Source organism: Cyprinus carpio, chromosome B19, assembly GCF_018340385.1.
Source record: "Cyprinus carpio isolate SPL01 chromosome B19, ASM1834038v1, whole genome shotgun sequence".
Classification (NCBI taxonomy): domain Eukaryota; kingdom Metazoa; phylum Chordata; class Actinopteri; order Cypriniformes; family Cyprinidae; genus Cyprinus; species Cyprinus carpio.
In genome coordinates, this window is record NC_056615.1 from 1,013,776 (window position 1) to 1,040,976 (window position 27,201).

General features: G+C 37.8%; 1 protein-coding gene across 1 annotated transcript in view; it reads left to right on the top strand.

Moving 5' to 3' along the window:
- LOC122140611 (CMP-N-acetylneuraminate-beta-galactosamide-alpha-2,3-sialyltransferase 1-like) overlaps window positions 1-27,201 on the top strand; it is a 132,856-nt gene that overhangs the window by 89,985 nt on the left and 15,670 nt on the right. Inside the window, exons 3-4 of the mRNA XM_042744791.1 lie at window positions 20,028-20,221; window positions 23,523-23,702. Coding sequence (XP_042600725.1) covers window positions 20,028-20,221; window positions 23,523-23,702 — 374 coding nt within the window. The remainder of the gene's footprint in view (window positions 1-20,027; window positions 20,222-23,522; window positions 23,703-27,201) is intronic.

Here is a 27,201-nt window from a genome sequence, read left to right on the forward strand (position 1 = left end):
AAGCTATAGCTAAATATGTTTATCATGTGAATTCTTGCTAAATATGCAGTTATATTACGGGATGTTGGCATGAATTGTATTCGTGATGGAGCGGTGCTGGAGCGAGTGAAAACCACGACGCTCCGACTTTTAAAAAATCCGCTCCTCGCCCCAGTCAGAATTACACCGCTCCGCTCATACTCTGCTCGGCAGCGTGTCTCAAACGCGCGAGGGAGGCTTGAGCCCAATCATTCTCAAAACATAAAATATTTATTTTATTTCAACTTTCGTTTTTGTGTTTCAGAGGAAAAATCAGTGTTAAGGCATTACTCCATTACAGACCGTTCTGAAAGAGGAATTTATGCAAACGCGTATAAAATTCTTTAAAAACTTTAACAGAGATGTCTAGAGGGTATTTAATAGGTCTGCTTCCCACGTAAAATTTTTCTATAGTCGTTCATTTGTCATTATTCAACTAATCGCAAGTTTATATTAAATTTACAACTATAATCCAGCCTTAATATATTCCACGCTCAAGAATATGCATTAAGTTTGTCACAAAGCACAGGCAGAAGTAGCCTAATAATTATGAAAAAAGAGACATTTTAATTATTTATTAATAAACAAATGTTTTCTTGTCGGCTGCAAGATGAAATTCACAGTGCTGACTCTCTCCACATGGACGCACCTTTAAAGAGAAATGCAACCTTCACAGATTACATAATGCTTTCATTTTGAATTGATTCGTTTAGAAGACATTTCAAGCTTTCTGTAGATATATTTCTCATGTATGTGAGACACCCAGATTTTCAGTTATTTCATTATTAGGAAAAAAAATCACGTGATCGAGAGGGCGCCTCCCTGTCATGCATGCGCATTAATAATTTTTGCACAAACACTTGAATATGAATAATAATTCACATTTTGCATATGCATTACAAAGTAAATAATTTTTTACATGTAATTATCCAAAATAAAACCAAACAAGATTTGTAATGAAGATAAAATATGTAGACAAATAAGAATAAATGCTGCACGTGCACCAAGCATCATGCAGAGCAAATCTTGCACTGATATTTTACGGAATATTATACATTTTATATTATGCATTTAAATGCGGCTGCAATTTATTTATTTATTTTATTTATTTATTTATTTTTACTTTAATTAAATTATATGAAAGCAAGCAAAGAAGACTCCATTTAAAATCACTGAAGTTGTCAATTAATGGCGCTCTTTTTTTTTTTTTTTTACATCATGTGCACTTTGTTGATAAGTGATGACGTTGTATTAATCCATCCATTCTTCAGAGTTGCAATGATTTAGTTAAATCGTGCAGGTTTAATTTTATTCGTTTCTTGTTTTAATTAGGCCTAAATAATGGGAGCGAAATTATACAGTGCCTTACGTTTTACTAAAATAAAGAAAATAATTTATAAAACACGCAAGCCTAGCTCACAATATGCTACCACTTTTAATGCTCCGATGCAAAGTAAACCACATTTTCTTTTTAATAATATAACACATAATTCATATTATATAAATAATACTGCACACTATTTAAATGTGTCTAATCTAAATTATGGTGTAGAGAAAATATAAGCACAGGCTCATAGGCTTGACATTTATCCTGCTTGAATTCGTTCTAAGAAACGCACATATCTTCATAAGGACTAAACTTTCATCTGTGAATATTAAATATTTTTTCTTTCATTTTCCCCGACTGCAGTCAAATATAACACTTCGGTGAGGCAAAGCTGACGTCTATTTGCGAAAATGTGCTTTGATGCGCTTTATTCGAAAACTTGTGATTAAAGCGCCACTCAGCGGTCAAAAGCTGCAAATGCACTTTGCAGACGCCGCGGCGGCGGTACGAGCGGCGGTAAACGACGTTTTGGATGTCCACCTACTGTAGCACTTTTTTTGTTTGTAGTACCAGGCATTGTAACCAGAGATAACAACTTTAGTGATTATAAAGGGATCATTCTTTAGCCCCCTTCAAACATACAGACTTCACTGGAAAATACCGGTAAATTGCTGTAAAGAGATCATGTGTGAACAGGGCCCTTTTAAAAATACTGGTAAATTTGTTCCGGCAATTTATGGGTATGAGAAGTTGTAACAACAATTAGAAATGTCAACTTCAACAAAACTGACATTTATACTACTAACTAACTGCCAATTGTGAATATGAATTATCTGCAGTAATACCACTTTTTACCACTAGATGGCGCATGGCACATGGCACTCATAAATGGAATTATTTGCTGCATCGTCACACAATCTATTAACTAGAACTTATAATCAAGAATAACTACTGCTGGGTTTAGCGTCGTCATTTATGTTCCCGAACGAACTCTCAATATCATATTAATTATGCATCATATGACACGCTCAGTAAAGGACAATCATAAATGAACATAAATGTTGTCATTAACGCACAACTTGGACAGATATCATCTTCAACCGAGCAAAGTTAAATTCAGTCCATATTCTGGAGAACCCTATACGTATCTCGTGCAGTAGGCTCAACCAGAACTGGAAGTTACTGATGTACGCAGTAACCCGTGATCTGATTGGTCATTCCTTCTCAACACATGTACAAGTTAAGAAAGCTCTGATGTAAGACATCTGGTCCGGGCCAATCCAGAGCCGTTGAAATTCAAACTTCAACATCTCTGGGCCACTCATAACATTCTGACACAGATGACGCATTTACTCCGTGCTGTATAGACCCCTTCAATGTTTGTAAACATTCGGTTGCTAGGTTATGTGCGCGAGCAGCATGGGGTCAGAAAAATGGTGCGGCTAATAGACCGGCATATTGTGCCAAGTTATGCACTGTCTTTGACACCACAGGAACGGGAACAGTACCATAACAAACTTGTTTTAGTTAATGGCAATTGTCTGCCTGATCCCGATCTCATAACAGAATGGGTAGACAACGTCAGCAAGTGGCCAGATATTCACTGGCCCGCCATATACAGCTATCTGGTGGACAAGCCGAGTGTTTACACGCGAGAAAAACTAAGAGCCTACAAATCGCTAGACGCTTATAATTACGTAGTCTGTGGGCATGTCCAGACGGTTTTATATATCGATATAGGCGATGACTTTTGTGTGTTAAAAGCGGAGGTTTTACCGAGCCAGCGCCTCTATGTACCAAGCCTGGGTTGTGATCAACAAGCGGGAAGGCTACATCCATACTGCAAATTGCACCTGCATGGCAGGGTAACGTTAAGTAATTACCACTGGAGACGGATAAACTGTAGACTGATTTCCTTGACGTGATGGTTTTATTTACCTAGAAAACTGTCACGACTACTAATCACTTATACCCTGCATCCGTCACCTTTCCTCTAGGGTAGCAACTGCTAAACTAAACGTGTGTCTGTCATTCCACCAGTTAGCTCGGAGATGCATGGAAATCGCGTCAGTGCGTGATGAGGTCAAAAAAAAAAAAAAAAAACTCAGACATTTCATTAAGACATAAAGCACAAGGTTAGCACATGCATACATAGTAGCCAACTTTAAAAAAAAATTACAGTAGACATGCTAGTAGTATTTATTATTTAGTTTGTAGCATTGTCCCAGTCGACCCGTTTAATAGCTTGCAGCCACAGAGTCTATTTTTTTTTTAAAAGGATGAGATCCTGCAGGGATTTATGGCATAAATTAAGACAATTTACTAGTATGACTGTGTGAAAGGGGCTTTTGATTACTTTTTGTATGTATTTTAAACACTTGTATTCCATGCTACTGAAAGAAACAATGTGAAAATGGGCATTCAGTTGATGGCTTAATTTTGCTAATGCATACACTGAAATCAGGGCCGCTGCTGGCCAAATGGGTGCCCTAAGCAGAATTGTATTGCCATGCCCCTCCCCCAAATATTATGGATAAAAAAACACCTACTATAGGGATCAAAACAGAACTTTAATAAAATACAAAAGTAAATAAATAAATTGTTATTTAAATAAATAAATTGTAATTATATTGTTTTATTTTGTAGCTATAGTTGTTGCACTAGACATATTAATACAGTGGTCTGATTGATTTTATTTGGTCTTATTTGGATTGGTCTTACACATTCAGAAATCACACAAAAGAAAACTAAGCACACTGAATATATATATATATAAGCAGTGTTACCTAAAAATCTTTAGTAGGCAATGCTTAAATGTTTGAGTATCCCAGTGAATGGTTTTGCTCAAATTTATTAGCTGCTGTAACACAATATTTTAAGAAGTTAATACTAATAAATGTAAGTTATTTCTACAATAAAAGTCTTGTTAACCCCATTATAAAGCTTAAGCTCACTTAAATTATTACTACTCAGAATTACTGACTCCCAGGGCGCATTGCAGTATGAATAAATTATGCAGTTTCTTTGTTTTACAGTTGTTTTTATTTTCCAGTTTTATTTGCTGTCTTTGTAGCACAACAAAAAGAGCAAATAAAAAGGTTATTGTTACAATTAATAAAAATAAATGAACTTGAATTGTTACCATTGTTGTGATTCATGTGCTGAATGTTGAAAACTGTGTGACTTCAGCATATTACCACAAATATGAAAATATTATATCAACCCAATAAAAAGCTTCTCAAGGTATTCATGAAAAATAATGAAGTTGCGAAAGATCATTAATAATCACAAAACAACATACTAATGATTTAATTCAAAGATAGATCACTTTCTAAAAGCAACATTTTAGGGAAATCAACATCCATTTATGAAGTCAGCTTTTGTGATGTTCTCTCAAATATTTCAGTTGTATTGAAAATTCAACATTCAGCATGACTTTGGGAGTGATTGCAACTAGTGAAAGATAACTGCAGACATGGAGGAAATGGTTGAAAAGTCTATTAAGGCTCTTTTTATTTTCTTCTTCTTCTGTTGTTATGTTGCACATTAGCAACATATCAGTGCACTGCTGCCTCTCACTGGTTTATTAATATCATCGGTTCCCTTGTGGCTACTTGAATATTTTAAGTAAGTGTCATTCAAAACAGTAAGTAAATTGTTTTATTTGCCTTGAAAGTAGCTGTAACTTAATAAAACCTAGTAAGTATTACAACTAAGTAAAGATAACTAAATATATCTAGGTAAGGTAAACTATTGGATTTTACAGTGTGCTTGGGTCCAAAAAGTTGTGTTAATCTGACAAAAAAAATATATATATATTATTGACTTCACTCAAAATTACTTGTTGTGTTTCTTTAATAATTAAAGTAAACCATAAACTCAATATGTTATGTAACATACTGTAAAAAATCGATGTAGTTTCTACAGCAAAATTTTACAGAATATTACTGCTTAAACATTTTACAAGATGTAAAGCTGTAATTCGCAATGCATTATGGGTTAGTTGTTAACCGTATATTTCCATGTCAACTAATTCATTTACAAGAAGCAAGTGTTTTCACTGTAGCTCCTGCTTTTTACACCAATTTACTGTAGTGTGGCATTATGGGATTGCGCGCATCATTCAAATCTGAAATCCAGCCGATTGGAGCAGCGCGAGAACGATTGAAGATTGGAGGCTTTATTCATAATTCCTGGTAAGTTCACTTAATTTTACTTAAGAAATATATCCTTTTATATTTAAATTAATGTATAAGCGATATCATGTCACAACAGACTCCTATCATGATTAATTTGTTTATATGTGTTCAACTGTCCCATATTGACATGACGCCTTACTATAATTAGTAACTACATGTAGATGAGAAATTGTGTATAATCTGTAGTTGTACTCGACATTAAAGTTTGTCCGAGCCATTTTTTAAGTGAAAGATATCTTTACATGCCCACCTGGACAAGTTAGCCTGATTAAAATTTGAGTGAGAAAAAAAACAAAAAAATACAAAAAAACTAAGGAAGCATCGAAATGCGAGACTGATTCTGATTATATTGACATTACATTCAACATCAAAACAGCTTAATGGCACACATAAACTCACGAAAGATACATGAGGTAAATGTTCATCTGCTGAGATTATTTATAACATATGATATCGTTAATTATAGCATAAAGTGAGCTGTTTTGCTGAGTATCACGATTGCAAATATATAGTTCAATAAACAATTAGTTAACAAGTTACGTACTTTTTAGACACAATATTGACTCTTGTTCTATTTCACCAACGGAAATTGTTCCAAACAAAGATCAAAGCAAAACCATTTTGCTCATCCTCAAATCAAAACTCAGAGGTGTTCTTACTGATGATTCAGCATTTTGAACAGATCAGTACAATGGATGACTCAAATGACTCACTCATTAAGTTATTTGCTGCCACCTAATGCCAGTTTATTTTCACGTTTTAAAAGTATCTGCATTTTTCCAACATTTCTTATTTGCATTTTCAAAAATGTATGTAAAACATTAATGTCATAACACAGTTGTAATTTTGCATTGTAAATTATTTAATTTGATTGGTGGTACAGTTCTACAATGTATTATTATCACTTAATTTATTGATAAAATGTAAGAGTTTGTTTATTTTTAAATATATGCCTTTTTGGGTGTTCATTTTGGTCTCATTTATGTAAATGCATTTAAAGAAATCACAAGATCATTTTCTTTATTTCTTGTAGGTGCAAAGAATAGCAGCTAATGTGGAGAAATGTTTGATGCTTCATGACTCTGAAGCTGATTATATTAGGTAATTATTAATTCTTTAAATCATTTGATAAACTTGTAATTTAGATTATATTTTATATTGAAATACTGCATTGTAGGTTACATTATTGCTTATATTTATTCATTTCAGGTGCACCCAGTGGTTTTGTCTATTTGAGGGTCAGATGGTTGTGAATTCATACCTCAACTTTGTGGCTGGATTTGCAGTCTTATTAAAACTTCAGTCTGGTGTCATGGGAGCAGGCACCTTTTGATCTTTTGCACACTTTATTTTTTTTTCAAAGGTAATATGTTTTACTTGAGTAATTTAATTTGCGAAAAAGGTTACTTATTTAGTTTAAAGGGTTACTCCACCCCACAATGAAATTTTTTGCCATTAATCTCTTACCCCCATGTTTTTCCAAACCTGTAAATGTTTTGCTGTCTTCAGAACACATTTTAAGATATTTTGGATGAGAACCAGGAGGCTTGTGACTGTTCCATTGACTGCCAAACAATAAACACTGTCAAAGCCCAGAAAAGTATGAAAAGCATCATCAGAATAGTCCATCTGCCATCAGTGGTTCAACCATAACTTTATGAAGCTACAAGAATACTTTTTGTACCCAAAGAAAACAAAAATAACAACTTTATTTAACAATTTGTTTCCTTTACATCAGCGTAGCACCATTTTGGAGAGTATCCACTGGAAGCAAACTGCATACGTTGTTATGTGTCAGCCGCACCACATGGATATGCTGTTTTCATTCAAATCAAATCGCAAATAAACGTAGAAAGCGCATCTGTGTGACCCAACTGACACAGAACAGCGTATGCAAAATAGCGCTACACTGACACAGAGGAGACAAATTGTTGAATAAAGTTGATATTTTTGTTTTCTTTGTGTACAAAAAGTATTCTCATCGCTTCATAACGTTACAGTCGAACCACTGATGGCAGATGGACTATTCTGATGATGCTTTTCATACTTTTCTGGACCATGACACTGTTATTTACTTGGCAGTCTATGGGACAGTCACAAGCCTCCTGGTTTTCATCTAAAATATCTTAGATTGTGTTCTGAAGACGAACGAATGACGGTTTTGGAATGACATGGGGGTAAGTGATTAATGGCAAGATTTTCATTTTGGGGTGGAGTAACCCTTTAAGTACTGGTAAATGCTGATTGTATTGTATAAGTGGCATTTTGACATTTATTTTATTGAGCTAGTTTAATTCAGTACTTAACTTTATCCTGAAGCTTTTGCTTGTTTTTATGTGCAGATGTTTTCTTGGAATCAAAACACTCACTGGATACAAGACGAATACTGTACATAGAGGCAAAACAAGTGGAAAGGTCTCAAAGAAGAGGGACAACCCTCATGTGTGTGCTCATCTCAGAAAGTTGATGGACTTTCAGTATGTATTTATTAAATTGTCTTTTGAATGAATATTCTTAATTTAATAGAACATAAGCTCAAACAACAGAACTTGTGATTTAATGTTGATTCCAGCATTTTATTTTAATCCTTTTCTTTTAATTTTTTTTTTTAACCAAAATTATACAAATTCTGTTGATTGACCTTCATTTTTATAGAAAGTTAATGTTCTACTCAGAATATGGCTCATTTTTTTATTTGTACAGGTATTTGTAGTTATTTTGTGATGCTGTGTTATTTTTATGGTTTGTTTTTATTTTGTTGAAGACTAAAAAAATTATTTTACCAGTAAAAGCCTTGCAATGTATTTCTGCCAGTTTTAATAAATAATTATTTGCAACATCATTGACTTGGTTTTTATTCATTTGTATTAAGATACTGTAGTGCTCATGATAATGCATTTATATCAGTACTTTACAGTTTACTGTTAAACTTATTCTTTACAGCATTTTCATTGTTAAATTATTACAACATCATCTTGGATTTAGGGGTATTTACAGGATTTTATTGGCAACTTTAGTTGCCAGGTAAATACTGTAATTTAATGAAATTACAAAAAAAAAATGCTGTAAAATATATTTACATGATTTTATTGGCAACTTTTGGTGTCAGGTAAATACTGTACTTGAGTGAAATTAGAAAATATGGCTGTAAAATAAACAAAAAATTTAATTCAATGTTACTGTAAAAAAAGTACAAATTACTGTATTTCACATGCAGCAATTAACTGTAATTTGCTTTGCAGTTATATACTGTAATCCATTTTACAGCAATTAATATCATTTTTACAGGATTTTATTGGCAACTTTTTTGCCAGTAAAATCATGTAAATTCTACAGTACATTTTTTACAGTGATGGCTTTAAATTAAGTAATGTGCAAAACTTTTTTTTTTTTTTAAAGTAAAATCTGTTTATTTTAATGAGCCATATTTGCTGAGGATAAAATCATTTTTTATAGTGCATTTTTACTGTGATAAAACCATGGTTAATGTTTGTAAGGACTGTGATGTCCACATGTTTTTGTTGAAGAAGTTATAGAGGCTGTCGCATTTCTTTGCAAAAAAGGTGGCCAAAAATGAATTAAATATTTGGTCAATATTAAAGGACTTGATCATCCTGTAAGTGTAACAACAGCAGTTACCAGGCATTTGGCTAACTTTGCAAGCATCTGTAATAATATGTTATGTGCACACAAATTCTTTACTTTGTATTACATTATGCATTTTAACAATTTTATTCAATGAAATCACTTAATTATTAATTAACCAATCATCATTGCCTCATTGTTTTATATAATGCATTTTAAGTAATTTTAAAGGCTGTTGTTGGCTTAGGTCTGATTTTATAACCACAAAAATATATTATCTTAACACTTCTTTGTAAACTATTTGAAGTAACAAAACCATGGTTAATTTGTGGTTACCATCCATGGCTAAAAAAAAAAAAATGCTTTTGGTTTTATTTGTAAATCCAGGGCTAATTTTTTGTAAGGGAACATGGAAACTCAGAGAGAATATTAAATGTGTTGTTGGTGGTTAAATTATCACAGACATTAAAACACGTTATTAACATCAAGATCCAAAAAAAGTTTCACAGGATTATGTTGGCTGCCTGACTGAAATAAATTATTTTGGGACAGAATGGCTGACTGCATATCAAAACAATCATTTATCACAGTTTGGGCTTTAAAATTAACTTAGTTACTCAATTCTTGCAGTATTATAGTAACCTCCATCTTTCACTGAAACTGTGTTTGCAAATCATATGTCCACTTGACCTATCGGTAAGCTCCTCCCCTTAAACGCAGATAGCCAATGGCAGTCGAGTTTCATTTGCATGGGGAGCGGAACTCGGACATCTGTAGGTTTCAGCACCATAGAGAAACATTGGAAGATCCAAAGCTTGCATTGTTTTAATGGGGATTATGCTTAAAAAATGGAAAAACAATGTACTTGGGGTACTTGTAACAGTGATTCCAGGTATCCTGAGAGGATGAGCAATGGAATTTATTTTATTCTATTTCCTAAACCCAAACAAAATGGAGCAAAATGTCCCAAAACTTTCACCCCCAATCCCAATGAAAACAAAAACGTTTGTTTTCTGGTTGTCATAATCTCATTAAGTCTCATTAAGTTACAATTTTCATCTGCTCAGGCAGAACGTTAATGTCTTCTTGTGCTTTAGCAAGGTATCTCTGGCTAAAACTAGCTAACATAAAGTTAGTGAGTCCATACAAACCGTACCTCTTAACCCTCCTATCTCACTTTCAACCCTTTCAAATATTTTACTGTATTTCTCCCGTTTTTTTTATCTTTCTATACAAAAATCCCACTGGGCGTATTTTATATGTTTGCTACATTCGCCTCAAGTAAAACTCTCCTAATTTGTATAGGCCAAACCTCATATAAATAATCACGTTAACAATTCCAAGGTTGCCCAGCTGCCAGATCTTGTATGAAACGGTCGCCACATACAAATTTCAACCCATTTGTCCCCTCAACTTGTCAACCTACAACAATGATGAGTACCGCGGGAATGAAAGGATCACTGGTCGGGGTGCTCCAGTGAAAAAAACAAATATACATGCAAATTGAGATATAGCTTACACTTCAAAAGGCTATGGTTGACGCTCTATATATGAGCACTTGCAAGTTGCCAAATCAGGTGCTGCACTGCTTTGTTTTCTGCGGTTACCGGGGAAACGGCTATATTCCTGGTGAAAAGCAAAAGATTGAAGAGAGAATGAATTCACATTTTTCAATAAGCCCTTCTGCTTTTTGTTTTAGTCCAAAGCCAAAAACAACCCTTATTTTTATGCAGAAAACATGCAGTTTGATATACAAGCCATTTAAAAAATTGTTTGATAATAATTGTTTAAATTAATATAATAATATAATAATAATATAATATAATAATTGATACTTTTGATATAGCTGTCATTGTAAGACAGTTAGCAACTTCGTTTGTTTGTTTGTTCGCAAAAGTAACTAAGGGGGGCGGGGCTTACTGATAGGTCAATTGTGACATAAATAATTATGCTGCACTGACACAGCCATTTCCCAAATGTTAAAATCCTTCAGAAATATGCAGTACAGTGCCCAAGAAGTGCAAAACAAATCACAATTTTGAAAGCAAAATAACAAATTACAAATGCAAATCTAAAAAATACTAAATAACAATTCAGAAAACACAACAAACAAATCTGAAAACATTATAACTGTGAGAGAGTCACAGTCACTTCAGTCACCACTGTGTCAACACGGTCATGAGCACTGACATTCACAAGACCAAACACCTGCATTCTAATTCCCCGCACCTGCTGCAGCTCATCAAGCTCCCCTTTATTAGTGCTCACCAGACACATGCTCTTCGTCTGGTCTACCTTGAACCAAGCCTGGCTCTCTTGTTACTTACCTGTGTGTTTCCTTACCTCAGACATTCCAGTTTCTCCACCACTCCACGTGATTCCTGCAAGAAAGCAAAGAACTGTCACTGCAAGCTAAGCACTCTGAACCTTGTCACTTGTGATGAACCTTGTGCTACACTCACCTCTCGTCACCACCTGGTTCACTCCATAGTCTGTCAATAAAAACCCTTGTTTGACCACTTACTTCTGTGTCTCCTAGCCTGTGTCGTAACGGACCAGGACTGTAACACGTCATAGAGCCCCGGCCCCTTGCGGCGGCGGACATGCTGGAGGAATTGGTCAATACCCTTCGAAATACCCTCATGCTGGCACCAGCCCGGGCACCTGCCTCTGTATGTCCCATGGCCATCCCTGCTTCCTACACGGATGACGCAGCTGGGTGTGGCGGCTTTCTGCTCCAAGTCTCTCTCTTTATTGAGATGCAGCCACAGAAGTTTACCACCAAGCAATCGAAGGTAGCATTTCTCATCTCCCTTTTGGGGGGTAAAGCATTGCTGTGGGCGAAGGTGATCTGGAATGCCCAAAGTGTCATTATTAACTCCTATATAGTTTTCTCCAAGCATTTCAAGAAGGTCATTGGTGTTGCCGCTGGAAGGCTGTCCGCGCAAGACCAACTCCTGCGATTATGTCAAGGTGAATCATCTATTGACGAATATACTCCAGCATTTCGCATGATTGCCGCAACCAGCAGATGGAATGAGGCAATGCTGCTGAGTGCTTTTCGCCTAGATGGTGATCTATGACGACAACATGGGACTGAAAAGCTTCATGCAGTGTGCCTCCCACAATTCTCAACGCCTTACTTCCAGTTAGGAGGACAAAGCTGCACACTAGCTAGCCTCACCCGCTTCCGGCCCTCCAGTACCAGAACCCATGCAAAAGGACTCCGCTCGAATATCCCGCATGGAGCATGCTCACCGCCTCACAAATGGACTGTCTCTGTACTGTGCCTCCCCTGATCATTTCATCAGAAACTGCCCCCATGAGACCTCCCTCCCAGTGGTGAGTACAGTTCAACTTGAGCCAGATATTTCCACACTTTCCCTTCTTCATGTTTCAGTCTCTGTCCTCGTCGACTCAGGCTCCTCGGGGACCTTTATATCTCAAGCCCTCATAACTCGACTCAACCTAACCAGTAAGTTCCAGCCCCGGGAGCTCCGATTTGAAAAGATTCAAGGAAAGCTGCTTGGGCATGGAAGGGTTAATTATCGAGCTCCCCCTCGAGTAAAACTCCCCAAGGGTAGTTAGCATCCTGCATCGCGTTAGCATTCATTAGCTTGTCATTAGCATTTCCATTCGTGCCTATCAATGTTTTCTTTTCTTTTTTTCTTTTCTGCTCTCCTCTCTCTTGCTACTCTCTCGCTCCGGTTTTTCACAAGTTCATCAAACAACTGTGGTAAGAATCTTTCATCAATCACGGTGAGTAACGGCTTCTCCAGCTATTGTTATTTGCACCGCTTGCCACATGTATAGTTTATACCTCTGTTGGCGACGAGGGATTCACATGTGATAAATGCAGGGAAATAGTTAGGCTGACAGAGAAGATTTTAGAATTAGAGACATGCATCCAGACTTTAATTTAGGATCGTTAGAATGTTAGGGCTCTAGATATGGCTTTGGATGCGACTAGCTCAGGGAGTCCTATACATTGTTCGGTTCCGGTAACAGTGCCTTTTCAGCAGGGCAACTGGGTGACTGTGAGGCGGCATAGTCGTGGGTCTAAACATCGCTCTTCTGTTCCGATCAAAACATTAAACAGGTTCTCCCCACTTAGTGAAGCACCCACTGAGAAACCTGATGAAAGTGCTCTAGTTATTGGCAATTCTATTGTATGGAACGTAAAAATAGAGACACCAACCCAGACAGCAAGCAGTTTCGGCCCAGATCCGGCCCACATGGATTTCACGCGGGCCAGATGTGGGCCAGATCTGGGCCGAAACTGCTTGCTGTCTGGGAGCCAACATAGTCCAATGTTTACCGGGAACCAGAGCTCCTGACATCTTGGCAAATTTAAAAGTGCTGGCTAATGCTAAACGTAAATACAGTAAGATTGTTATTCACACCGGTGCTAATGATGTTCGACTTCGCCAGTCAGAGATCACTTAAAATAACATTAAAGAGGTGTGTGAACTTGCAAGCACGATGTCAGACACTGTAATATGCTGTGGTCCCCTCCCTGCTTACCGTGGTGTTGAGATGCATAGCAGATTGTCATCACTTAATGGCTGGATGTCTAATTGGTGCCCGCAGAATAACATAGGTTTCATAGACAATTGGACGAGCTTTTGGGGCAGACCTGACCTGTTGAAAAGAGATGGTCTTCATCCCTCCTGGGGTGGTGCCGCTCTTCTCTCTAGAAATATGGCACATAGTCTTAGAGTTTGTACTTGACTGACTGGGGCCCAGGTCAAGAAGCAGACAGACTGGCTAAACCGACCCTCTGCTAGCCGCCTCACGTCACAGAAGTCTCAACACATAGAGACTCTTTCACCTAGATAGCATACTATAGAGACTGTGTCTGTTCCCCGAACTAGAAAATACAAAAAAAAAAAAAAAAAAAAACATCCAAACCAATTTAAGAGTAACAATTTCATTGAGGTTCAACAAATAAAAAACAGATGCAATACGGATAAATGATAAAGCTTGGCTTATTGAATATCAGGTCCCTTTCTATGAAAGAACTTTTTGTAAATGATATGATCACTGATCATAACCAAGATGTGCTCTGTTTGACAGAAACCTGGATAAAACCTGATGATTACATTATTTTAAATGAGTCTACCCCCCACCCCCAAGATTATGGTTATAAACATGACCCGCATTCAAAAGGTAAAGGGGGAGGTGTTGTTTCAATTTATAACAATGTTTTCAGTATTTCTCATAGGGCAGGCTTCAAGTATAACTAATTTGAAGTAATGGTGCTTCATATAACATTATCCAGAGAAACAAATGTTAATGATAAATCCCCTGTGATATTTGTACTGGCTACTGTATACAGGCCACCAGGGCACCATACAGACTTTATTAAAGAGTTTGCAGATTTTACATCCGAGTTAGTGCTGGCTGCAGATAAAGTTTTAATTGTTGGTGATTTTAATATCCATGTTGATAATGAAAAAGATGCATTGGGATCAGCATTTATAGACATTCTGAACTATTCTGGGGTTAGACAACACGTCTCAGGACCTACTCATTGTCGAAATCATACTCTAGATTTAATACTGTCACATGGAATTGATGTTGATGGTGTTGAAATTATGCAGCCAAGCGATGATATCTCAGATCATTATTTAGTTTTGTGCAAACTTCACATAGCTTAAACTGTAAATTCTACATCTTGTTACAAGTATGGTAGAACCATCACTTCTACCACAAAAGACTGCTTTGTAAGTAATCTTCCTGATGTATCCTAATTCCTTAGCATATCCAAAACCTCAGAACAACTTGATGATGTAACAGAAACTATGGACTCTCTCTTTTCTAGCATTTTAAATACAGTTGCTCCTTTACACTTAAGGAAGGTTAAGTGTAGTCAAGTCACGTCACCTTTATTTATATAGTGCTTTAAACAAAAAAGATTGTGTCAAAGCAACTGAACAACATTAATTAGGAAAACAGTGTCAATAATGCAAAATGACAGTTAAAGGCAGTTCATCATTGAATTGAGTGATTTCATCATGCAGCTCAGTTCAGTTTAAATAGTATCTGTGCAATAATTTGCAATCCAGTCAATGATATCGCTGTAAATGAAGTGTCCCCAACTAAGCAAGCCAGAGGCGACAGCGGCAAGGAACCAAAACTCCATCGGTGACAGAATTGAGAAAAATCCTTGGGAGAAACCAGGCTCAGTCGGGGGGCCAGTTCTCCTCGGACCAGACAAAACCAGCAGTTCAATTCCAGGCTGCTGCAAAGTCAGATTGTGCAGAAGAATCACCTGTTTCCTATGGTCTTGTCGTGGTGGTCATCTGAGACAAGGTCTTTACAGGGAATCTGTCTCTGGGGCTCTAGTTGTCCTGGTCTCCGCTGTCTTTCAGGGCTGTAGAGGTCCTTTCTAGGTGCTGATCCACCAACTGGGCTGGATACATACTGGATCCGGGTGACTGCAGTGACCCTCTGACTTGGATACAGACTGGATCTGGTGGCCACGGTGACCTCGGAATAAAAGAGAAACAGACTAATATGAGCGTAGGTGCCATTCTTCTAATGATGTAGCAAGTACATCGGGTGTTATGGGAAGTGTTCCCGGTTCCGGTTTACCTAATTAATGCAGCCTAAAATCCTTTAACGGATTTGTATATTAGAAGTGTATTAGTATGTTATGTGTAAGCTAGGTTAAAGAGATGGGTCTTTAGATTTAAACTGCAAGAGTGTGTCTGCCTCTTGAACAATGTTAGGTAGGTTATTCCAGAGTTTGGGTGCTAAATAGGAGAAGGATCTGCCACCCGCAGTTGACTTTGATATTCTAGGTATTATCAAATTGCCAAATTGTTAAGGAAAACAATCTGACGCCGTGGTATAATGAGCACACTCGCACCTTAAAGAGAGCAGCCCAGAAAATGGAGGGCAGCTGGAGGAAAACAAAACTAGAGGTATTTCGTATTGCTTGTCGGGAAAGTAACCTGTCCTACAGAAAAGCATTAAAAACTGCTAGATCTGATTACTTTTCGTCTCTTTTAGAAGAAAACAAACATAACCCCAGGTATTTATTCAATACAGTGGGTAAATTAACGAAAAATAAAGCATCAACAAGTGTTGGCATTTCACAACATCACAGCAGTAATTACTTTATGAACTACTTTACTTCTAAAATCGATACTATTAGAGATAAAATTGTAACCATGCAGCTGTCAACTACAGTATCGCATCAGACAGTGCAATATAGATCCCCTGTGGAACAGTTCCACTCATTCTCTATTATAGGAGAGGAAGAATTGTGTAAACTTGTTAAATCATCTAAACCAACAACATGTATGTTAGACCCTATTCCATCTAAGCTAATAAAAGAGGTGCTTCCAGAAGTCATAGATCCTCTTCTGACTATTATTAATTTGTCATTGTCATTAGGATATGTCCCCAAAACCTTCAAACTGGCTGTTATTAAGCCTCTCATCAAAAAAACACAACTTGACCCCAAAGAACTAGTTAATTATAGACCGATCTCGAATCTAGATAATAGAAAAGGTCGTATCTTCACAATTATATTCCTTCTAAGAGAAAAATGATATCTGTGAGGATTTCCAGTCAGGATTTAGACCGTATCATAGTACTGAGACTGCTCTCCTTAGAGTTACAAATGACCTGCTCTTATCATCTGATCATGGTTGTATCTATTTATTAGTGCTATTGGATCTTTGTGCTCCATTTGGCACTATTGACCGCAACATTCTTTTGCATAGACTAGAAAACTTTGTTGGGATTAATGGAAGTGCATTAGCATGGTTTAAATCGTACTTATGTGACCACCATCAATTCGTAGCAGTAAATGAAGAGGTATCATATCGATCACAAGTGCAGTATGGAGTACCTCAAGGCTCAGTACTAGGGCCGTTACACTTCACGCTTTACATGTTACCCTTGGGAGATATCATCAGGAAACACGGTGTTAGCTTTCACTGTTATGCTGATGATACTCAGCTCTATATTTCTTTGTGGCCCGGCGAAACGTACCAATTTGAAAAAAAAAACTGCATTTTTCCATCTCAAAAATATATCTAAATTACGGCCTATGCTCTCAATGTCAAATGCAGAAATGTTAATCCATGCGTTTATGACCTCAAGGTTAGATTATTGTAATGCTTTATAGGGTGGTTGTTCTGCACGCTTAATAAACAAACCCCAGCTAGTCCAAAATGCAGCAGCTAGAGTTCTTACTAGAACCAGGAAGTATGACCATATAAGCCCGGTTCTGTCAACACTGCACTGGCTCCCTATCAAACATTGTATAGATTTTAAAATCTTGCTTATTACTTATAAAGCCCTGAATGGTTTAGCACCTCGGTATTTGAACAAGCTCTTGTGACATTATAGACCTCCATGTCCGCTGTGTTCTCAAAACTCTGGCAATTTGATAATACCTAGAATATCAAAATCAACTGTGGGTGGCAGATCCTTTTCTTATTTAGCGCCAAAACTCAATAACCTACCTAACATTGTTCGGGAGGCAGACACACTCTTGCAGTTTAAATCTAGATTGTACTTGCTACATTGTTAGAAGAATGGCATCTATGCTAATATTAGTCTGTTTCTCTCTTATTCCTAGGTCACCGTAGCCACCAGATCCAGTATGTATCCAGCCCAGATGGTGGATCAGCACCTAGAAAGGACCTCTACAGCCCTGAAAGACGGTGGAGACCAGGACAACTAGATGAGCCCCAGATCCCCTGTAAAGACCTTGTCTCAGACGACCACTGGAACAAGACCACAGGAAACAGATGATTCTTCTGCACAATCTGACTTGGCTGCAGCCTGGAATTGAACTGCTGGTTTCATCTGGCCAGAGGAAAACTGCCCCCCCAACCGAGCCTGGTTTCTCCCAAGGTTTTTTCTCCATTATGTCACCGATGGAGTTTTGCTTCCTTGCCGCTGTCGCCTATGGCTTGCTTAGTTGGGGACACTTCATTTACAGAGATATCATTAACTTGATTGCAAATGATTGCACAGATACTATTTAAACTGAACTGAGCTGAATGATGACACTACTGAATTCAATGATGAACTGCTTTAACTGTCATTTTGCATTTTTGACACACTGTTTTCCTAATTAATGTTGTTCAGTTGCTTTGACACAATCTGTTTTGTATAAAGCGCTTTATAAATAAAGGTGACTTGACTTGACTCGAGTTTACTCCTTGTCCATCCTGGAGCACAAGGCAATGGAGGATTACATCAAGGAGGCTCTCTAACAGGGTTTCATCCGGCCTTCCACATCCCCTGCTGCCTTAAGCTTTTTCTTCTTGAGCTAAAATGATGGAGGCTTGAGGCCATGCATCGACTACCGAGCCTTGAACTCACAGACGGTGAAACTGCCATATCCACTTCCCCTGGACCCAGCCGTCCTTGAGGAACTCCATGTAGCCTGTATATTCTCCAAACTGGACCTGCAGAGCGTTTATAACCTTGTTCATATCCAGGCGGGCGATAAGTGGAAGACGGCATTCATCACACCCTCAGGCCACTACGAATATCGGGTCATGCCGTATGGCCTATCCAACTAACGGTGTCAGTCTTGCATTGCTTCATGAACGAGGTGTTCTGGAACTTCGTCCACCAGTTTGTGATTGTCTACATCAACAAAATCCTCATACTCCTGGAACCTGGCCGAATATCGCCACCACGTTACGCAGGTCCTTCAGCGGCTCAGAGAACACCATCTATATCTTAAGTTGGAGAAATGTAAATTCCTAATCTTCCTAATTCAGAAGGCCACACGTGTGTGCTCATGGACTGTTTCTCCAAGGCATGCAAATTGATCCCCCTGAAAGGCCCCTACCCACTGCTCTCAAGACCGCAGAGAGTTTCTTTCACCATGTGTTCCAAAATTACGGTCTACCCTAAGACATTGTTTCAGACCGGGGTCCCCAGTTCATCTTGCATGTATGGAAGGCATTCTTTCAGCTCCTTGGGGTTGTAGTCAACTTAACTTCCGGATACCATCCCCAGATTGAGGGAAAGATCCAAGAGCTTGTACGCTACCTTCGGTCACACTGCTCAAACGATCAGCACAGCTGGAGCCGCTTCCTCCACTGGGCCGAGTATGCCCCGAACTCCCTCAGACAATCCACCACCTTACACCTTTTAAATGCATACTCTGGTACCAGACCGGAAGTAAGCATGCACACACTTGCATCACCGAAGTTCACCGGTGTCATCTTGTGCACCGATCCAATGATGCCCATTAAAATAGCGTTTATGAGAGCGCCGCAGCTTTTGTGTAAAGATGTTAAGTGGGAAACTGTTCCAGAAGCACCTCCTACTGGCAGAGAATCAATTTGCATTTTCAATAAGGCCGTTTTAAACTTTTTAACGTCTTAATGCTGTTGGCTATAACTCAATTTGTTTAATTTTCCCTAATAAAAAGACTGTTGTTATTCAAAGGTAATATAATACAGAGTACAGTGTTGTAAATGTACATGCATATTTTTATTTCATAGTAAGGGCAATTCATACAATACATTTAAACTGAGCTAATACCATCTCCAAACTTTCTAACGCTAGTCTGCTGTTCTTCTTGTATACCTTGATTACCTGTATACCTTTATTTTGTTTTCAGAATTATGATTTGTTTTGCACTTCCCGTCCACGTAATGCAGAGACAATGTTCTTCCACATCTAAAAACTGCACAACATTTGGTAAACATAGCAGGAATATAAAATCTAATTTTATTCTAATTTTATACTAAGTGATCCTGTTATAGTATCGCTCCCTGTAAAATCAATAGTACACACAGTAGGCTACTTAGTTATTCCTATATATATTTTTTTTTTTTTTTGTAATAATGTAATATTGATGATTTTGTTATTCATTTCCATATTGTGCTTTCTGTGTATATTGAGTGTAGTGGCTACAGGCTGAGAAGAGCCCATCCAATCTAACCATAGTGTTGGACAGATTATTCCAGCTGATCCCTGCTGAGGAACGCTATGTTGATGCACATCCAGATCGCTGTCGAACATGCTCTGTAGTCGGTAATTCTGGGAATCTTCGGGAGTCCCATTATGGGTCCTACATCGACTCCAGTGATTTTGTCATACGGTAAAATTTATTTATTTATTTTCCAAACATCAAAGAGAATTACAAGTTTAGGCAGAGGTGGAAATAAATTCAGAATCAGAATTTTAGATGACTTAATGAATTTAAATGATAAATGAATATTAACAAAAGACAATACTAGAGAATAAACTGAGTAAACTGAGCAGATTAAACACATAGACAATCATGAACTGAAGATTTTATAAAACTGACCAAGTTTTATTTTTACAATATCTTAAAGAAATCAACCAACCAATATTTTTTATCATGCACTGTTATATTGTATAATTATTTATTGTTATATTCTGAGCTTTCAGGTCACGTTTGGTGGGAAATTTCCTGCTTTTAATCATTCATGCTTGCAAATTTATCATGTCTGTAAACGGTGAATGGGAAATTCTGGCTATCTGTGGAGAAGACATGTGTTTGAATGTACTTCTTACAGTACTTGCTTCTTACCATTTGTGCTTCTCAAAATTTTCTTTGAATCATACAGTATACAGTATGTCCTTTTTAGAGCCCAAAATTCAGTATGAACAAGAAATGTTTTGTGCACTTATGGACATTTTACGGTATTGTTACTGTGTCTGATTGTTCATTATACCTGCTACAGTTATTGGGTTGTAACATTCTATGCTGCATTTAATGAATTCATGTTAAAGGGTTTCATTTGATGCTTTTTTAAATATCATTATTTTGTATATTTGGTGTAACAGAATATGTTCACATGCTTTTATGTTCAAAAAACACATTATTTTTCAAATACTGTACATTATTATAGTTCCTTACATCATATCCTCTCTCAAACACGTGGTTTTCTACAAAGTCCCTCATTCTGACAAGTGTAGCCTGATCTGGTTGGCCAACTGACCCAGTGCATTGTGATTGGCCGAACACCACAACCACTCGTCGGAAATGTAAAGCCCCTTTCCGTAATCGCGACTCGCAAGCTTCATCTTTCAAAATAAATGTAAAGACAGTTAATAATGTCCTTAGTTTTACCATCAGTTCAAGCCCGAAAGGGGAACAGAGTCACGTGACAAATACAGTGATGATGTGTCTGCAGTACACAAGCCAGGGACAGTTAAGACAGCTGACTCCACTGTGTGACCCTGTCTCTCTCTCTCTCTCTATCTCTCTCTCTCTCTCTCTCTTTCTCTCTCTCTCTCACACACACACACACAACGTGCAAAACTCCGCATTTGAACAGTCAATAGCAAATACTTAAACTAATAACAAAACATACTTACAGTAGCTGATTCAGAAGCACCAGATTGTCATAGAAAAGTCAGAGTTACCTCCTCTCCTAGGTTCACGAAACGGTCGACCATAAAATGCATTGCTTTTCTGTTGTAAGTAATCTTAAAGGGTTAGTTCACCCAAATATAAAAATTATGTCATTAATTACTCACCCTCATGTCGTTCCAAACCCGTAAGACCTCCGTTCATCTTCGGAACACAGTTTAAGATATTTTAGATTTAGTCCGAGAGCTTTCAGTCCCTCCATTGAGAATGTATGTACGGTATACTGTCCACGTCCAGAAAGGTAATAAAAACATCTTCAAAGTAGTCCATGTGACATCAGAGGGTCCGTTAGAATTTTCTGAAGCATCGAAAATACATTTTGGTCCAAAAATAGCAAAAACTATGACTTTATTCAGCGTTTTCTTCTCTTCCGTGTCTGTTATGAGCGCGTTCACAGCATTGCAGTTTAGTGATATCCGGTTCGCGAACGACTCACTTGATGTAACCCGATTTTCTTGAACCAGTTCACCAAATCGAACTGAATCGTTTGAAACGGTTCGCGTCTCCAATAAGCATTAATCCACAAATGACTTAAGCTGTTAACTTTTTTAATGTGGCTGACACTCCCTCTGAATCAAAATAAACTACTATCCCGGAGTAATCCATTTACTCAAACAGTACACTGACTGAACTGCTGTGAAGAGAGAACTGAAGATGAACACCGAGCCGAGCCAGATAACGAACGAAAGATTGACTCGTTCTCGAGTCAAGAACTGGTTGCATTGGTTTTCGGATCACTAGTAGTGATGGGAAGTTCGGTTCTTTTCCAAGAACTGGTTCTTTCGGACAGTTCGATTCAATAAACCGGTTGAAGAAAACTGCTCACCAGTTCTTTTGCACTCGACGTAATGACTTCATTGGCGATGATTGCCCTTGATTCACGCCTTCGGTTTACCCGTGCTCATAACATTAGCACAGAATCAGTTCAGAATCAATCATCAAAAGAACCAGTTCGGTTCAGACACGCTGTGTGTCAGTCTGCTTGACGCTGAATCACGCATGCGCAGTATCATCAGCTCCTCGGTTCTCAAATCGGACGCGTCCGACAGAAACGGTTCTTGATTCGAGAACGAGTCAATCTTTCGTTCTTCAATCTTTCGAATCTTCAGTTCTCTCTTCACAGCAGTTCAGTCAGTGTACTGTTTGAGTAAATGGATTACTCCGGGATATTGGTTTATTTTGATTCAGAGGGAGTGTCAGCCACATTAAAAAAGTTAACAGCTTAAGTCTGATGTCTGATGTCACATGGACTACTTTGAAGATGTTTTTATTACCTTTCTGGACATGGACAGTATACCGTACATACATTCTCAATGGAGGGACTGAAAGCTCTCGGACTAAATTTAAAATATCTTAAACTGTGTTCCGAAGATGAACGGAGGTCTTACGGGTTTGGAACGACATGAGGGTGAGTCATTAATGACATAATTTTAATATTTGGGTGAACTAACCCTTTAAAGCTTGCTAAATGCATCTACGTTCGGAAGGCCAAATAAAGTGCTTATGCTTTCGCCTGCATACAAACAGCATCTCCCTGATATGGCTGCTTCAACACCATCTGCATTACTGAAACCACGCCTTAGTTGGTGACAAAGATATGTGGGGGCGTGTTTGAATGAGCCGTTTTAGGGGGGCATGGCAGAGACTTAACTTTGATAAAGAATAACTCTTTAGTCTTTGCAACTTTACAGATCTTTACAGATGCACCAAGAGCTCGTAACACTCCAAAGAGAAAGGAAAAATTTGAATAGCATCATATGACCCCTTTAATTAATATTATACCACACTTTAATTTGTGGGTCAGGGCAGGAAAATTTGAGCAAGCTTATGTAGAAATTTTGGCAATAATCAACAGAATTTGGCATTAATCGACCTTACAATGTAGCTGAAAAATATAGTTAAAAATATGCCACACCTTCCTGCTGTAACAGACATGCACATAACTGTGTAATACTTTATAACATGATTTTAAAGTGTGTGCACTTTTGTTTATTAACAGAATGAACCAGGCTCCAACACAGGGTTTTGAAAAGGATGTTGGCTATAAGACTACTCATCACCTTATGTATCCAGAGAGCGCCACTGATTTAGACAACTCCACAAGTCTTATACTCATTCCCTTTAAAACTCTGGATCTAGAGTGGATCATCAGTGCTCTGACTACAGGAGACATCTCAAAGTTAGTGTATTTCTATCTGATATTTGGAATGACATGAGAAATGTATAATTCAGTAGCACCAAACTCAGCTCCTTATTTAAAAAAAAAAAAAAAGTTACTTGTGTGAAAGCATATTTACGGAAGTTCTAAGCGGCCATGCATTATAATTTTTTTCTTTTTGTTTTCTCGTTATAACGACTTAATTTTCTCGTTATCTCGACATAACGAAGTTCGTTTTCTCGTTATAACGACTTAATTTTCTCGTTATCTCGACATAACGAAGTTCGTTTTCTCGTTATAACGACTTAATTTTCTCTAAGAATTTACAAAACTGCGCCAGCAGGTGGCACTATAGACCTGAATATAACTGATGGGGTGTTGTATACTATCCCACTTTACTGTACGCGGACCTTCCTCGTGATCGCTATAATTTGTGCAGTCTTGTTTATTACTGGCATTTAATTAATTCATAAATGTTAAATGCTTGAATCAATATGAATATTTTGTGTATTAAGTTCCTGCTAGATGCATGAGTTTCACCAACGCATTCTGTTTCATCAATAACTGCTTATCAAAACCAAGGTTGACATCACTGTATTCTGTTTGCACCAATATATATTATATTTGTGCTTCTTTTAGGCTCATGATTAATTTAAATTTAATTTTAATTTAATGATTAGGTAGTTAATAAGCGGAGATGCTCTGTTTATCTACAGTAGGACGGGATTTAACGATGTAGGCTGATGTGCTTCTTTTCCTTATTACTAATCTTTATTGTTAACCATATTGATGAGAAATGTGATGTATATGTAAAATCCATAGGCTAATTTAATTCAGTTTTGTTCTGTAATGTTGTAATGGTTTTTTTTCTACACACACACACACATACACTACACGTACACATGAACGCTCTTTTCAAACAGAAGCTTATAACACACATGATATCTGCCACATAATGACTACTACAAATTACAAATTATATATAATTTTATTTCATATAAAGGGAAAATTAAAAGTGAGTTTATTCCAAGCAGCTCTAATGGCGCGGTGTTGCCATTTAAACATGTTAATTACAAAAACAAAACGTTCGTTGTACTGTCTCTGGAAAAAAGTTGCCTGTCAAAGTTGAGTTCGTTACTATAGCAACAGTAAAACTTTCATGTCGTTATAACAAGAAAACAAACTTTCGTTATGTCGAGATAACGAGAAAATTAAGTCGTTATAACGAGAAAACAAAAAGGAAAAAAATTATAATGGATGGCCGCTTAGAACTTCCGTACATATTGCTGATTATTACCATATAATTCACATGTTCTACATGTCTGCAGTATAAAGAATGAATAAACCAGTCTTTCAACTTTAAGCAACTTTAAATATAATATGCATGCACAATAAACTATTGTAAAATTTATTTACATCACTCAATTGAAAGGTTTTTGCAGTTTTTAATAAAATGTAAATTACTAACAGTCATAATAAGCATATTTTCAGTACTCGCTTCAGGCTTGCACAGTATCGTCAACACACTCATCAGAATCTTCGGTAATCCTCAGCAAACTTTTCCATGACTCATTCGGTTCTTGTTGAGTCCTCGGTAATCCACGGCAAACTTCGACAGTTGGTTGAACCGCCTCAATCGGTTCTTTTTGAGTTGGACGTGCTACTTCGGCTGTGCTTCCTTTGTCATCAACCCGGAACTAAAGTTCGATTCAGTTTGATTTGTGAACCGGCTCGACCGGTTACTTCCTGAGAACCAGCTCAAAAGAACAATTCGTTCAAGAACCAAACATCACTATTCTGCAAGACTGCAGCCCAATGGAAACTCTGTTTGGTATGTTACCAAGTCAGGCCATATTTTCATCTGTTAATCATTATTGCTAATTTAGATAAGTATTTTGGTTTTGGTTTTTGAAGCCTTAATAATAATAATAATAATAATAATAATAATAATAATAATAATAATAAATAATAATAATAAATCACATCATCCAAATAGACAGCAAACCTTCTCCAAACCAAAAACTATGCGATTCATCAACCTTTGAAAGTTCTACCAACATGTGAACTTTGCAACAAGATGAAATAGCACACTGGACTTCGTTTACACAACAGAAAAGAACGCATACAAGGCTGTACCCCGCCCCCACCTAGGGTACTCGGATCACATCTCTGTTATGCTAATTCCAGCATACAGACCACTTCTGAAACAAGCCAAACCGGTTTAAAATCTCATCACAGTTTGGCCAGATGATGCTAACTCAGAACTGCAGGACTGCTTTCAGTGCACAGACTGGAACATGTTTAAAGAGGCAGCCACCTACAACAACCTCACAGACCTGCAGGAGTACACTGAAACTGTGAGTGCTTATATAAAAAAAAGTGCATTGATGATGTTACAGTCACCAAGACCATCACCACACGTGCAAACCAAAAGCCGTGGATGACAACAGAGGTTCGTGGGCTGCTGAAGACTGGAGATGAAGCATTCAGATCAGGAAACAGCAAGAGCCAATCTGTCCTGTGGCATCAAAAATGCAAAACGGTCATATGCTCAAAAAATCAACAATCACTTCACAGACAGCAGAGACACACGGAGCCTGTGGCAAGCCATTCAGACCATCACTGACTTCAAGCCCCCGCCACAGGCCTGTGATGACGACACATCCCTCCCGGGTGCACTCAACCACTTTTATCCACGGTTTGAAATGCAGAATGACACACCTACACAAAAACTGCCCATACCTCCCAATGACCAGGTGCTCTGTCTGTCTCCAGCCGATGTAAGGAAGACCCTATCTAGGATTAACCCACGCAAAGCTGCTGGACCTGACGACATACCTGGCCGTGTACTGAAGGACTGTGCTGCACAGCTGATAGATGTCCTAACAGATATCTTCAACACCTCGCTGAGCCAGGCAGTCGTCCCCACATGTCTCAAATCCGCAACCATCACACCGGTACCAAAAAATCACCTGTATCCTGTCTAAACGACTACCGTCCCATAGCACTGACTCCAATCATGATGAAGTGCTTTGAGAGGTTAGTCATGCAAAACATGAAATCCAGCCTCCCCAACACACTTGATCCGCTCCAGTTTGCATACCGTCCAAACTGCTATACAGACGATGCAATCTCCTCCACCCTCCACCTGGCTCTTACCCACTTAGAAAATAAAGACTCCTATGTCAGAATGCTGTTCATCGACTTCAGCTCAGCATTCAACACAATAATACCACAACAGCTCATAAACAAACTAAACCTGCTGGGCCTTAACAATTCCCTCTGTAATTGGATCCTGGACTTTCTAACTGGAATACCTCAGTCAGTCCGTGTCAGCCACAACACCTCGATCACCCCCAACTGACCACTGCTGTGTGTACATAATCACACAAAGACTCAAATATGTTTACATGCTCGTGCACTACTAATCATCTTGCACTGTTCCCCAGCCAGCTGCTTGACTTACAGTGTTTCTCTTTGCACATGTACAGTATTATGTGAAACATTCGTCAGTCTATGT